We start from the raw sequence: 14,894 nt of genomic DNA, 5'->3' as shown, positions 1-14,894 counted from the left end.
GTCTGGCTGATGTGTGTCTATTTATTGGCACAGGGTCCTATAGGGCCAACACCCCTCCATCCCCACCCTCTTCCCTGTAAAAATAAACTCTGTCCTTCTCTCTCCCTGCTCTATTCGCTTTTCTGCTTGGGTCAGGGAGGCCCAGTCCAGCCCCTATGACTTGTGCCCCAAGACACAAGAACCAGCATCCCCTATACATACACACCATACATACTTCCCCTCTGAGCCCAGGGAAACTGGGAGGCAGCAGGTGGCCTCGTAAAGGCTCTCAGGCTTCTACTAACAGCTGAGCACAGCTGGTCTATCAGTGGGGGTTGGCAGCAGTATTGGGAGAAGCAGCATAAGGAGCATGGGTTGGGGGTAGCCCCTGAGAGTGGAGCTGAAAGGAGCTGAGTCCACTCCCAAGTGCGCACTGAGTGGGCCTCAGGGAGAAGTATGGGAGGCACACCACCCAGGCCCTGTGTGGTCCAAATGCAGCAGGTACAGCAGGCCCCGAGGCCACCAAGTCACATGATCTAAGAGGCACACTCCTTTCTGTGGGAGCTGGTGCCCCTCTCCCCTCCCAGCCTCTTCCAGACAGGGTGACATGGAAGGATGTCACAGTGAATGGTGGGGGCTCTGCTGGAGGTAGGGGTACCCCCAAAGCAGAGGCACAATGTGGTGTTTGAGGAAGGATCGGGACTTGTATCACCTATGGTGTGGAGGGGCCAGACCCAGCCCAGCTGGCATGTGCCCTCTCTAAACCTGGACCGAACAGCCCTGCTGGGCGAGCTGCCCCAGGCCTTGGCAACAGCAAGCTATTTCTCCCCAACCCCAGGTCTACCACACCTCACACAGCTGCCCTGGGTTCATGGGGGAGCCGACAGGGCAGCCGAAGTGTCGCAGGAAGTCCCGGGAGTTGGAGAGAGTGCCCAGCACGCGGAAGCGGGCGGGGCTGTGGGGGTCAGTCACCAGCCCCTCGTGAGAGCTCTCGGGTGTGCGGACTGAGCACCACACCTGCGGGCCAGGACAGACATGGGGACACATGGTGTCTAGCACAGGCAGGGCCACAGAGTTGGCTGCAGCAGAGCCATCCCAGGGACGCAAACCACCACAACCCCAGCCCCTTGGCTGAAGAGACCTCCAGGATACAGCCAGCATCTCATCTACAACCCCTTGTTATCAGCACCAAGGGAGGGAAACGTGCCCGCCCTCCCAAATTCCCAGAGCTGCCCTGGCCACTGGGTTGCCCAGGATGGGTGGATCTGAGGGGAAGAACCTCGGCCCCCAGAGGCTGCTTGCGGTAGTGCAAAGTACCCCAAGGAGATCTCGCCTTAGTCCCTGCTCTGCCACTTACTTTCTTTCTGGGCATCCCTGGATGAGCCACTTTCTCCCCAAGCTTTAGTCACTTCCTCCAAAGCCACCTCAGAGGAACATGGTGGGGATCAATCCCGCACCCTACCCGCTGCCCCTCAAGCAGGGCAGCCCCACCCTTCGGGGTCTGCAAAAGCCTCCTGGAGAGTTCTTCCTCAGGCCTTCTTGCATGCTTTCTTGAGCCCCAGCCTCGAAGCTCTGAGCACCAGACCTTCCCAAACCTCCTTCCGCACCCCAACTTCAGTCCCATTTCTCAGTTGCTTTCCTGCATGCCCCAGACTTCTAATGACCTGCCCAGGACGGAGCAGGAAAGGGGCAGGCCCCAGATCTCCTAGGAGGGCAGTACCTGGGCAAATCCCACAAAGAAGAGCTGGTGATTGGTGAGCCCCACGGCTGGCAGCTGCTGCTCTTCCCCATGCTTGCTCAGCCATGCTTTGTAAGCCTGGGGTCAGGCACAGGGGTGGCAAGTCCATCAGGGGTTGCCCACCACCTCCACCCACTGCCCACCCCACCCCTCCCCAAGGGCAGGCGAGCCTCAGCCCCTGGATCCCAGCCGGGCCACTCACGTTATAGGCAGCCTTCAGCCCCCCGTTGTCAGCGATGTTCTCCCCCAGCGTCTGGCGCCCATTGAGCCTCTCCCCGTTGACCTGGTACTGGCTGTACTGTTCCTCCATGCAAGCTGTGTGATTCCGGAAGGCTGCCAGGGACTCATTCTGCCACCAGGGCCGCAGGTTCCCTTCCTTGTCATATTCGCGACCTGAGGAGAACTAACCTTTGCACCTCCCCAAGACTCAAGCAGCCTTCCAGCAGCCTGAGTCCACAGACTCCAGGGTCCCTGTGACCTGCTCCCAATATTCCAAGGCTTTGCAAGAACTACTGGGAATTCTAGGCTGGAGGGGGCAACTCCATGGGCCTCTACCTTGGTCATCAAACGCATGTGTCAACTCATGGCCCATCACCACGCCGATTCCACCAAAGTTCAGGGCCCTGGTAGGTGAGGAATGCTGCATGAGGACATGGTGGGGGAACTTCTGGATCCCACCTCCAGCCCTGTGCCCAGCTTCTCCACAGGCCCAGGCCCAGCACCCAACCCCTCCTACTTCAGACACACTTGGGGTGGTTACGAGTGTAGAAGGGGGCCTGCAAGATGCCGGCAGGGAAGACAATTTCATTCTTGGTTGGAAGGTAGTAGGCATTCACTGTCTGGGGGGTCATGCTCCACCTGGGAGAACAAGAGGAAGAGGCTGAGGCTCCTGATTCTCTTGATGCCCCTCCCACCCCAGCTGCTCTGACCTACCTCCTGCAAAGACCTTGGGCTTCTGGTTTGAGATGTCTTGCCCCACCTTCCCCAGCCCTGGAAATCACCCCTACCTCTCCTGCTGCCCCAAGTGTCTAGCCCTCCATGCTCACTGGTCCCGGCTGGGAGGCTTGCGGAGCTGGTCAGCCATCACCTTAGCAGAGAAATTGTACAAATTCAACATGTTCTGGAAGAAGGAATCTTCAGAGACTTCGTACTGTGAGAATGGTGGGAAGCAGAAAGCAAGCAAGACAACATGTTGGAGGAGAGAATAGCCCCAGTTTGGTTACTAATTAGCACCTCTCTGAGCCTTAGTTTTCCTCAACTGCAAAGAGGAGTGAAATATTAGTTAATAATAGTCGCCATACTTAAAGACTATTTATGTTGCAGGTGCTTTATTGTTTTACATCCTGCCTCCTTCTAGGCTCACGACAACTCTATGAGGTTGGTACTAATAGGATCTCCATTTTATAAATGAAGACACTGAGGCCCAGAGAAGTTATATAACTCGTCCAAGGTTACACAGGTAGGTCGGAGTAGAAAGAGGATTTGTGAACACTGCATTCTACTGCTGCCTAGCCTGCAACCTGGCACAGAGCCAGCAAGTGAACAGCATCAGTTGCCTGCACTTGCCTCTGAAAGGAGCCAACAAGCACCTCCTCCCCCCAGGGCTTGAGCTCCAATTACTCAGCTGAGAACAGCCCCCTCCCACCCCCACGACAGGGATGAAGTTCAGCACTGGTGAGGACAGGTACTCACCCCATCATAAACATCATCCAGCTCTTTGGGATCCAGGATGAAGTCCGGGAAACCAATCATATCATATATAGCATCTGCCTGAAGAGACCAGGCTAAGTAAGGGTTTCCCTGCTCTGGCTCCCCCCAAAAAACTGTATCCTCCATCCCCACCTGAAGATGGCGCCCCAACCCTGGCCATGGCTCACTTTCTCCTTGGCTGCCTGGCGGGTCTTCTCATCCATCCAAACCAGCTGCCCCAGGGCTTCCTCAAAGGCATTCCGGATCTCGCTGATCATCCCTTCAGCCTGGGAGGAAGGGGGTGCAAATTGGCCTCCCACTTGCACTGATGCATTTTTTTTCTCCCCACGCACCCTAGTACCCCACCCCTGTCCTTCCAGGGGAGCATGCGGGAGGGCCCAGACTTCAAATGAGGCTGCGTCTTGGGAAGGTGAGAAGGAAACACCATTTGTGAAGGTGCTGAGATGGTGGGTGGCTTTTTTTCTAATTAATCAAAAAATTTAAATTGACAATAATTGAATTAATAGAATTTAATATAGTGTGTTGAATTTTATCTGATTATGGAAGGAAGGCATCAATAGCAGAAGATTTGGGAAATTGAGAAGAGGTGGGGATCCCTGGGTGGCTCAGCGGTTTAGCACCACCTTCCCCCCAGAGCTGATGCTGGAGTCCTGGGATCGAGTCCCACATCAGAATCCCTGCGTGCGTGGAGCCTGCTTCTCCCTCTGCCTGTGTCTCTGCCTCTCTCTCTTCTCTCTCTCTCTCTCTCTCTCTCTCTCTCTCTCTCTGTCTCTCATGAATAAATAAATAAAAAATCTTTAAAAAGAAAAAAGGGAAGAGGTGAAGAAGGAAACAGACCACGCACGTATAATCCCATCACTCAGAGATAACTCCTTTTAACATTCTGATTATCTATTTTGAGTGTCTTTCCCTGCCTGGATATACATACAGAACATGGAATTACATTGTGCAACATAAGATATATCTTGTAAACTACTTTTTTTTCACTTAAAAATATATCATGAGTTTTAGGCTGCCTCATAATCCTCCCTAACCACAATCTTTCTTCTAGTCCCTATGATTAGACGTTTAAGCTGTTTTCATTTCCACCTATTATAAACCACACTGCAAGAAACATCCTTGCAGATAATACTTTAAGCATATTCGTTAGCATCTCCTAATAAGTAAATCTTGTTTTCCTAATTCTATAAGCAACATAAACTCATTGTCGAACATTTGGAAAATACAGAGAAATGTAAAGGACAAAATGCCACCCAAAAAGTAATTACTGTTCATTTATTGATGAATTTCCTTTCAGTTCTTCCCCCTCGCTTCTTGTACACATGAATGAACAGTGGATTTTAACTAAAACAAGGAGTAGGGTTGGAAGAACTTTGAAAACTCACAATTTCCTTGCTTTGCCGATCGAACGTGGCCTTCACAAAGAGGGAGCCCAAAGCGAAGCCAAGTGCGTCGTCCGTGTTGGAGATGCAGGTCTGCCACCTTGGCATGCAGGACTGTAAGGGACAAAGAGCCAGGCCTCCCAGAGATAGCTCTGTTCTCCAGTCTGAGGGCCTTTCTCTTCTCTGGGGCCAGCCCTCTCGGCTCTGAGCAATGGAAACCTGAGTTTCAGGTGCTGTCGTCTCTCCCGTAGACTCCAGAGAAGATAAAGGGCAAAACTGAAAAGTGTACCAACTCCAGCAGCAAAACACCAGGAGGAACATGTGTGCTCCCCACTCTGTGCTCAGTGCTCTTCTCCTCTTAAGTTTCTAAGAGGCCCACTGGGGTCCAGAAGTTTTTTTGCTCAGCTCCATATCCCAGTCTTATAACCAATCAATCCCCTGTGCCAGAAACCCACAAGTCACTAGCTTCCTCCATTTCCCTACCCCCACATTCAATCTATCACCATGTCTACTACCTCGACCTCTTGGTCCTCTCTCTGTCCATCCCTCCACTACTTTCTTGCCCTCAACACTAACATTTCTGGCCCAAAGATTGCAGTCACCTCATAACTAGACACTCTGACTTCATTCTCATCCCCCTCCCCTGCCGCTCCCCTCTATCTTCCATTTAGCTGCCGGAAAGATCATCCAATACATAAATCTAATTGGGTTATTCTGCTTAAAATCATCCGATGGTTCCCCATTATTGAAAGAATCAAGGCCCGATTTCTTAACAGAGCATTCCGGTCCCTTCATGGACTGCCCCAGGCTGACCTCACCACCCTCGGCCTCTCAGGTGGCCTGTTCTCCAGCTCATAACAGAACATATGCAAACCTATGGTGTTCCTGGCCTCTGGGAATTTGCACATGCTGTTCTTTCTACCTAGAATGCTCTTTTCCCTTGCTCCCTTGGTAAACTAATTCTTCAAATGTCACCTCTTCATAAAAGACAGTCCTGATGCCTGTCCCTCTCCTAAGTAGGGTGTACTATATCCTTTACTCTGTTCTGTAGCACAAAGGTCTTTCACACAACGTGAGCCCTTATCACCCTAAAACACAATGTTTGTATACATCTCCTAAACTTACTGGGGCATCTTGAAACTAAGAACTACATTTACTCATCTTCTTAACCATCACTGTCAAAGCTGAGTGCCTTTGCATATGATGCACTGGTGCCCCACTTTCATCAGCCCAGTCCTAAAGACACCCTGCAAGCTATTCTTATTTCATACACCAGGAAACGGAGTGTCAGAGAGGTGACACACCCAAGATCCCAGAGGCCAATAAATGGAGGACTTGGAATTACAACCCGAGTCATCTTGATTCCTACACCTTTGTTCCACACTCTCCCATGAGGCAAATGGTGTTTGACACACAGTAGGTGTGCAGCACCAGCTAGGCTGTATGGAAGGCGGGGACAGAATCAGAAATCCCACCTTCTTGGTGCCATAGAGAGTCTCCAGCAGTTTCTCCTGTGCAGATTCAAAGCGGTGGTCCAGGCTTGAGGTTGTCTTCTGTACCAGATTCCAAATCAGGTAATTGTTCAGGACACTGGCATCCAGACCAGAACATAAGGAAAGGGCAGGTGGGGTACCACTTCCACCCCAAACCTGCTCCACAAATGTGGAGGCAACAGAAGTCCTGAGAGGCATATATAGGAGCTGTCCCAGAATCCCTCTCTCTCTCACCCTGGGACCACACACCTGCCTGCAGAAGTCAGTTTGGAGCAAGGTGTGGGAATAAAGAGCTTAAGTGGGGCCCCTGAAGGCGCAGGCTAGGGAAATAGCCTGCAAACATTCTCTTTTGATGTTTGGTAGGTCCAGGACCTTGTCAAATGCTGCTCTGTGTTTGATTGTGCCAGTACCCCATGCCCGGTCCCTGCCTGGACTTGCGTGGAGCTCTGAGCCCCACCTCCCACACTTTGGGCTCTCCCCAACCTTGGCTCTGTGTGGTTGATGAGCTCTGACACCTGCTGCAAATAATCCGTTCCATACACCACCACAGGTTCAGAGTCACCCAGCTCCAGCGGTGACAACAAGAAAGACAGAAACTCCAGCCAGTCCACAGAGGGTGCCAGGGCCTACAACAACAACAAAAACAACAACAACAACAACAACAACAACAAAATCTCAAGCCTCCTTGCCTGCCCGCCTGGCTTCCAGCAGACCCTTCCCCCATTGATATACGGAAGCCTGGGAGCCCTTCCCATTGCCATGGTAACATCTACAAGAAGCTTGGTAGCCTCTTCCTGCAATAAATCCTTTTCCAGGCCTGAGTGCTCCTCAATCTGGGAGCCCAATCATTTATTATACAAGAAAAAAATACCCTATGTAATATTCAGCTGGGGCACAGATACTAAAATATTTTTACAACAGTTGATAAAACACTCCCTCGAAGGATGCCTGGGTGGCTCAGTGGTTGAGCATCTGCCTTTGGCTCAGGGCGTGATCCTGGATTCCCGGGATTGAGTCCCACATAGGGCTCCTTGCATGGAGCCTGATTCTCTTCCCTCTGCCTGTGTCTCTGCCTCTCTTTCTGTGTCTCTCACAAATAAATAAATAAAATCTTAAAAAAAAAAAAAAACACTCCCTTGACCCCATCCAGAGTCCCTACATAACTGGTCTCTCCTTCAGAACCCCCCTCAGCCAACCTCTCCATAATCCAACTAAAGGGTTGATTCCTGGCACAGTAGGGGCCCTCCAGGAGATGCTTCCAAATTTCCTTTGATTGTTTTGTGGACATCTTGTGCAAATTGTTAGAGAGTTTTAACATAATCCCTCTATTCATCCCCACGCAACATAAAAGGGGACCAAGGAATGGCCTACTGAGAGGTGATCTAAAATGGATAGTGACAGTGCAGCTGGAAAGCTCAGAAAAGCAAGCAAATGAGGAAAGGATTGGCTGCCTTGGGAAGACAGCAGGAAGGAAAGCTGGGAGGTCTGCTCCAGGGGCCGTCCCCCCCAGTTGTCTCTGTTCCCCCACTTGCCCCACCTGCAGCTCTGCAATGTTCATCTTATGATAGATCTTCTCCTCATCGCGCCTCTGGTCCTGGGGCACTGTGATGTTGGCCAGTTGTATCTCCAGCTCCAGCACCTGCCGCATCTGCTCCCGTGTGGAGGTTGGCCGTCCACCCAGCAACATCCCCAGCTCCTCCATGTAGTCAAGGTAGGCGGTAAGCACCTGTCAAGGCCCTGAGTCATCCTCAGAGCCCAGCAACAGATCCTGCCCGAGGCTGAGAGGGTCTGTTCTGGCCCCCACCTCTGCTTACCATCTCTTCTGCTGACCCTCCTCCCAGAAACTTTCTTGAACAATCCTGTTTTGTTCCTGTCATACTGCCACCATCTCCTTGGATCTTGTTTATTTATTTGTATACTTATTATCATCTATTTCCTCAAGGAGAAGGTAAGTTCAAGAGAGCACTCTTCTAAGTTACAGCAGCTTATTCACCCCTCCACCACTAAGGGCTAGAATGAGGCCTCGCACAGAACAGGCACCTTGTAAATATTTGTCCTATAGATGGACCTGCTTCCCACACGGCTTTGCCTTCTCATTTCCTAAAGCCCTTCTATTTTTTCAGCATCTCAGTGATCACATGCCTTCACTTAACAGCTGAGTGGACCCCATGGGGAATTTAGTCCACGGTGGATTTAATGGCCTTCTGTCTCCCATCCAGCCAGGCCTCAACCTTGCTGCTTTCTCAGCTCCCTTCTAGTCTCTAAGGAGGAGGAAAGTGCAAAAAAGAAATACATAATGACCACATGTATACACATGTATCCGGCTCTGCTGGGGCTCTACAGGTAATGCAGCTTTCTTCCCTCTCGCAGCGACTCCATAAAGTGGGTATTCATCTCATTTCACAGATGAGGAAAGAAGCTTGAGAAGGCTACATGATTTGGCTCATATCACAAATGAGCAAATGGTAGAGTCCAAATATGGCTCAGGCCTGGCAGTTGCAGGACTGAGGCTCCAGGACTACATGGATCCAGTGCAAACTCATGTTGCTTCGGCCTCTGCTGACACTTGAGCTCAAGTGACATAGGGGTTGCTTTCTCTGTTCTCCACTGTAGTCTCAGGCTCTAGCACAGCATCTGGCACATAGTAGGTGCTCAACAAATATTTGTTGAGTGAAGGGATGAGAACCTGCAGACAGCCCCTCAGCACTGCTTGGCACCAGCTCCCTGTGGCCCTCCTCCCAGGGATCACTATTCACTCTGGCCCTGAAGCCCCACCCTGGGCTCCCTTAATCATCAAAGGCCATTTCCTCTTCTACTCTATACCTCACTTACCCTTTCTCTCCCTACCTTTAGCTGAAGACTTATACTGAGGCTTTCCTGAACCCTGTTTTACTCCTGTGTAAACCTTTTATGCTACAGCTTCCCTTAGATGCTGGCACAGACTTCCTGCTTGAGACAACCGGCAACACACTGAGAGCTGAATTAAAGCTTTCTCCTACTGATTCCCAATCGTTGAACCATGTGGTTTTCTCCTACTTTCTCAAAATTCTCTCCTCTCCTGACTCAGGTGATGCTAAACCACACATCTGTTCAGGCCACTCCTTTTCGGATAAATGCTAAATCTGATCCACAGTGTTCACGCACACTATGAATCTATATACCTGTCCAGAAGGACTTGGCCCACCCACTCCCCTCTCCCCCCTCTCTGGTCCCTCAATGGGTTATATGCTTTCCTACCTCAGAGTGTTTGCATAAGTTCTTCCCTTTGCCTGAACTCTCTCCCTTCATGGCAGCCTGCCCTTATCCTAGGACTAGGCTGGTTCCCTGTGACACTCAGTCTTGGGATGCTGTACTTCTCCTCTGTGACAGTCCCAGGATAACTGTACACAGTGCCACTTCATGTCTTCTCTCCCACTTAGAGGGCAAAGGCAATCAATGTCTTGTTTACCACATGCCTGGAGGAGGGCCTGGTTGAGGAATGCTCAGTGTTTGAGAACCAAAGAAAGGATAAAGGACTGTCCCAGTTGTTTTACTCGATGGCTGCCTACCTCACTGGCTCTCTTCCTCCCACTGCCCTTAAAATTCAGGGCTCTCCTTCTTCCCCTTCTGTATTCTTCCTCTGCCTCTCACTTCTCCTAAGCCTTTGCCTGCGTTTTTAAAGAGATGCCCCACAAGCCCTCGGCTCCCTCCAGGCTCATCCCCAAGACTTTACCCAGCTTCCACAACTGCCTGCTGACCTCCTCAGGTACCTCACAATCACACATCCAAAATGAGTGGTTCCCACTACCTAAGTGTCTTCATAAGCTTGTATCCACCCACTCCCCCAAATAAGCACCATAGGAGGTAAATGTCATGATCCTCATTTTACAGATTAACAAACAGTTTCAATTTGCATGGAGCTGCAGGGCTAGGATAAAAACCAAGGTCTGACCCCCAAACCTGCCCTTTTCCTGTGATGTCACACTGTCTCCTCCTCCCCAACGTGCTCTGAGCTGATTCTTCCTATGGGCATCCCTGGTTCTCCAAAGACTCCTTCAACTCACTGTCACTCAGACTTACAGTCTCTTCTGTCTTTATCCCTTCCTTCTTCTATTCCTCTCTTTGAATACCCCAGTTACCCCACAACTCACAATTTACACTTGATTATATCTCTTGCATCCCTCTGCCACTTCCCACATCCAGGCCCTAACAGACTCAGAGCCTAGAGTACTACTGACTCTCAACTCCTCTGCAGGCTCCCTCACTTGCATCAACTTGTCACACCAAGCACTGCTTACTGGGCTGCTCTCTTCCTGCTCTGGAGCATGCAACAGCTCTTGGGGGCCTCTACAATAAACTCAGTATGGCATTCCAGGTCCCCTCCACAGCTAACTCTTACCCACCTGTCCAGCTTCTCATCTACTTTGAGCTCCACATTTTGCCAAACTGGACCCCTTCTCATGGTCCAAATATAACTTAGCTTTTCGGGATCCCTGGGTGGCTCAGCGGTTTAGCATCTGCCTTCGGCCTGGGGCATGATCCTGGAGTCCCAGGATCGAGTCCCACATCGGGCTCCCTGCATGGAGCCTGCTTCTCCCACTGCCTGTGTCTCTGCCTCTCTTCCTCTCTCCCTCTCTATGTCTCTCATGAATAAATAAAATCTTTAAAAAAAAAAAATAATAACTTAGCTTTTCCTTCTTCAAGATTTTATTTAAACTCTTCTCATTACCCCGCAAGGCCTCACCCACTCTTAGATATTCTAGAGTGCCCTGCTCAGATGCAATCTCATTAGGAAACCTCCAACTACCTGAGTCTTTCCTGAGGCCTAAAGATCCCTCTTTTGAGCCTGTTCTCAGCTATCTTGGTCCATGAACCCATCTACACTGAAAGCTCTGTGTGGCAGTGGTTCTGAAGGTACATCTCAGAATTCCCCCATTGCACATGGCACACAATAGGCGCCTATAAAATGTTGTCCTAGAAGAATAAGGGCAAGGAATGAAAGAAGGGAAGAGGGAATATAAGGAAAGAAAGAAAGGAGAGAGAGAAACAAAGGAGGGAGAGAAAGAAAGCTGGAAGGGAGGGGGGAAGGAAAGGAGGGAAGAGTGAAGGAAGAAAGAAGGAAGGAAGGAAGGAAGGAAGGAAGGAAGGAAGGAAGGAAGGAAGGAAGGAAGGAAGGGCAGTTGGCTCACTAGGTGACAGGACAGGCTCACCTTCCCCACAATGACCCTGGGCAAAGGGAAAAGTAAACAAGTATCAGCACAGCCCAACAGAGAGGTGGGGTTGGGTGTTCTGAGAATGCTCCTTACTTTTTCATTGGCGGTCCTGTTTAGGTAGTAGTCTCGAGAGGGGAGAAAGAGCCCAGATTGGTCCACCTGCAATAGCAAGTCAAGGAAGTGAGCCTTCCCCCAACACACACTTGGACTTTCAGACAGGGGTGGTGGCTGGAGCCACCCCAGCCTGCCTGTCATAGGGGAGGAGAGTCTGGGCTCAGCAAATGGTCAATAAGTCCCTCCCAACCCTTCTCCAAACTGGTACCTGGATAACATTGCTGTTAGAGCTCTTAGAGTCGGCACTGACATAGACAGTGAAGAAGGGAGTAGCTCTGTAGGTCCCTGCTACTGCCTTCAGCACTTCCATGAAGTTGTCCTGGTCCCAGGGTCCGGTAATGTTCCAACCACCAATCTGAGTAGAGACCATAGTGGAAACTATGGCAACAGGGGCCACATCCTCTCCCAAGACCTATCCTGACCTCCCCCAGGGGTCCTACCTTGTCAATGAGGTCTCGCAGTGGCTGGGCTCCCAGTTCCTCGATACGCTCCACCTGCAGGCAGGAGAGGTAGAAACGCTGTGTCTTCCGCTCAGCTTCACTGGTAGAGTTGAAGGTGGTGTTTTCTGTGGGGTAGAACACAGGTCCAGTTGGTAACTATGCTAACTGCCAAAAGGGGTCCTGGGCCTTCGCTTGGTCCCTCTCCTTGCCCTGCTACGGGGCAGTCCTCCTAATGTAGACCCAGGAAGATCATCTGAACAACAAAGAATGACTTCCTCTCCCCTGTCCATGGAAACCCTCAAAGATCTCTAAGCACTACAGACTCCCTCAGGCCCACAACACCTCAACAGTGATCCAAGCAGAGTGCAGAGTGGAGTCCCTTCATTATATACTCAGAGGTCTGTCCCCTCGAACCCATCTCCACCTCTCAGGATCCCCCTGCTCTCTGCATCGCCTGCCCCAGGAGTGTTTGTGGTCATCCACTTGTTCATTCAGTCGTGGATATTTACTGAAGATCTAAATGCAAAGCCCTGTTCCAGGCATGACATTGACTTGGCACAATGCCTCCCTGACAGCCCCACTCACCAAGCAGGTGCTTCAGTATGGCCTGGTTTTGGTCCCAGAGGCTGTTGAAGGTGTTCCAACGAGAACGCCCATCGGGCAGAGGATTTCTCTGAATCCAGCCACCACAGGAAAACTGGTAAAAGTCCTCACAGGGACTCACCCCGCGGTCCAGGGACTCCAGGATCTTTCCAGCTACTCGAATGCAGGCCTCTGTGAGGCAGGTGTTGTGGGATGGGTCTGTGGCAGGGGACACGGAGTGGGGGGTGGGGTTGGGAGGCTGTCATTGGGTCTGAGAGAAGCAAATGCTTTGGGAAGGGCCATGACAATAAGAAGATTGGGAGGAGAGAGAAAAGCTGGGGGGAAGACTGGCCAAACCAGAGAAAATCTTAGTGGCCCTGGAGCCCCCAGAGCCCCCACGGCTTGGAGGACTGGTGCTACCTACCCCCGTGGTACTGGACCCCCAGAGCCACCAAGCAGCCCAGTAGCAGTGCAGTCAGCAGTAGAGAGACAGCGGCTAAGACCAGCTCCAGTTGGGTGTGGGAGCCCAAGAAGTCTCTTGTCCTCTTCCGGAATCCCACCTAGGGAACACAAGGTGACAGCGAGCTAGCAAGCTGCCGGGGGGGATCCACCATCACAGAAGTCCTCCCAAAGGGTTTCCAAAGCCATGGAGCAAAGACGCTGAAGGGCTTAACTTTGAGCACAGGGGCAAGGAGGCAGCCTGAGTCAAGCCCTGAGCCTGCTTAGTGCAGCGTCATGGCTTCCGATGGCCTCAGCAGAGTTCCAGCGCGGAGGCCAGAGACAAGCCGAGCTGGGGGCAGGGGACCCTCTGGGGCAGCCCAGAGCTCCCGGGTCTGCCGGCGGCACGGCAGGGCTGGGGCCTTGAGAAACGGGGAGCCCCTTGCCCACCTCCACGGCGTCCGGGGAGGCCCCGCCCTCTACGGGGGTCTCAGGTGCGTCTTCCTCCCGCAGCGTGGTCCGCTCGTACTCCACCATCTGCCAGACAGTCGGGGGCGCCCGCGGGGTCAGGCCGCGAGGGCCCTCTGCCCGCGGCCCTGCCCCGTGCCCCTGGCCGGGCCGGGCCCCTCCTGTCCGCGGGGAGGACCCCTCTCTCCGGCCGGCCCCCGCGGCCTGGGCCCCTCCGACCCGCGCCCCCTCCGGCTCGCGGGCCCTTCTCGGCCCCTCGGCCTCAGCCCCTCCGCCCGGTCCTCTCCGCGAGCCGCGGCCCCTACTCACGTTGCCGCCGCCGCCCAGCTCCTGCAGCGCGACGTTCATGGTGGAGTAGGGGCGCGCGGCACCCTGGGGCTCCCGGCGGCCGGCCCTCGCCCAGGCCGCGGCCTCAGCCCCCCGCCCCGGCCCCCGGCCCGGCCCCGCCGCCGCCCGCCATCGCCGCCGCCCCCGCCGGCCCGGCCCCCTCCGGCCGCGGCGCCGCGCCCGGGCTGGGGGGAAGGCGCGGGGAGGAGCGCTCCTGCCGCCGCCCGCCGCCCGCCGCCCGCCCTGCGCCCGCGCCGGGACCCCCCTGCCCTTCGGGATCAGCCTGCCCGGCTCCCGGCAACACCCTCTTGCAAGCCACCCGTCCTTTCCATGCCTTTGAACCAGGCCCAACCCCTGGTGCTATTTCTTGGCCCAGTTCCCCAAGTTGCAGGCCCTCCCCACCCCCTTTAAGCACCTTTAGGAAATTACGCTCTCCGGAGGAGCATCTGCCCCCAGCAGTTCACACAGCACCTCTTCAGCACCTCTTCAGCCAGCACATGCAGAGCAGCAACCGGGGGCGACCCACACACAGGGCGTCCACACGGAATCTACCCAGAGAGCACGCAGACCCAAAGTGCACAGGCAGGCACTCAGCCCAACACATGGTTCCCCACCCCCCCAAGACACACATGCACAGTGTACGCACTGCACACTCACCATGTATACACCTCTACAAGGCACCCAGAGCCGACACACACTGCACTGTCCTGCTGTACTCACACGGCACACATGTACAGCACACGCGTAACCCACACTCTGACTCTACTCTTACATGTTGCTTCAAGATTGCACTTTTACTCCTCAAGATAATTGTTGTCATCAGATCATCTCACAAAAGGAGGGTTACAGATGGTGACAAATTGGCAGGGAAAAAAACAGCCATGCACAGATATTTAAAGAAAAGACGTGTTAACACTTCTAACTTGAGGAAAGCAAAGCATTTTATTTGGGAGGTTTACAAGAAAAAAAAAAAAAAAACCCAAGCAATATTTAACTGAAAGGCAATAGCGTGGCATCTATGCATCTGCCAT

The 14,894-nt window shown here is 52.7% G+C and overlaps 1 protein-coding gene across 8 annotated transcripts; it reads right to left on the bottom strand.

Moving 5' to 3' along the window:
- Positions 1–7: 7 nt before the first annotated feature.
- ECE2 (endothelin converting enzyme 2) lies at positions 8–14,635 on the bottom strand. Of its 8 annotated transcripts, XM_077879875.1 has the most exons (20): positions 14,521–14,538; positions 14,279–14,411; positions 13,519–13,605; positions 13,055–13,190; positions 12,634–12,849; positions 12,049–12,173; positions 11,817–11,963; positions 11,588–11,653; positions 7,840–8,028; positions 6,786–6,928; positions 6,285–6,399; positions 4,813–5,013; positions 3,595–3,693; positions 3,410–3,487; positions 2,764–2,867; positions 2,465–2,575; positions 2,273–2,340; positions 1,920–2,110; positions 1,700–1,795; positions 8–996 (listed from the first exon to the last, which is right to left on the bottom strand). In XM_077879875.1, exons 3-20 carry the CDS (start codon positions 13,603–13,605, stop codon positions 820–822), a joined length of 2,349 nt encoding a protein of 782 aa, XP_077736001.1. In that variant the 5' UTR covers positions 14,279–14,411; positions 14,521–14,538; the 3' UTR covers positions 8–819. The 8 variants fall into 8 exon arrangements, with proteins under 8 accessions (XP_077736001.1, XP_077735999.1, XP_077736000.1 ...); XM_077879873.1 differs by lacking the exon at positions 14,279–14,411 and having other exon boundaries at positions 14,521–14,635; XM_077879874.1 differs by lacking the exon at positions 14,521–14,538 and having other exon boundaries at positions 14,279–14,458.
- Positions 14,636–14,894: the final 259 nt, after the last annotated feature.

This window comes from Canis aureus, chromosome 31, assembly GCF_053574225.1.
Source record: "Canis aureus isolate CA01 chromosome 31, VMU_Caureus_v.1.0, whole genome shotgun sequence".
Lineage (NCBI taxonomy): Eukaryota > Metazoa > Chordata > Mammalia > Carnivora > Canidae > Canis > Canis aureus.
The sequence above is the reverse complement of the archived record's forward strand: the minus strand, read 5'-3'. Positions and strand labels throughout refer to the sequence as shown.

Coding starts and splice junctions, on each gene's coding strand:
- ECE2 (XM_077879872.1), bottom strand. CDS start 13,884: ATGAACGTCGCGCTGCAGGAGCTGGGCGGCGGCGGCAAC. Junction 3,694..4,812: donor ATCGGCAAAGCAAGGAAATT/GTGAGTTTTCAA, acceptor CCTTCCTCCCAG/GCTGAAGGGATGATCAGCGA. Junction 2,341..2,464: donor TACACTCGTAACCACCCCAA/GTGTGTCTGAAG, acceptor CTCACCTACCAG/GGCCCTGAACTTTGGTGGAA.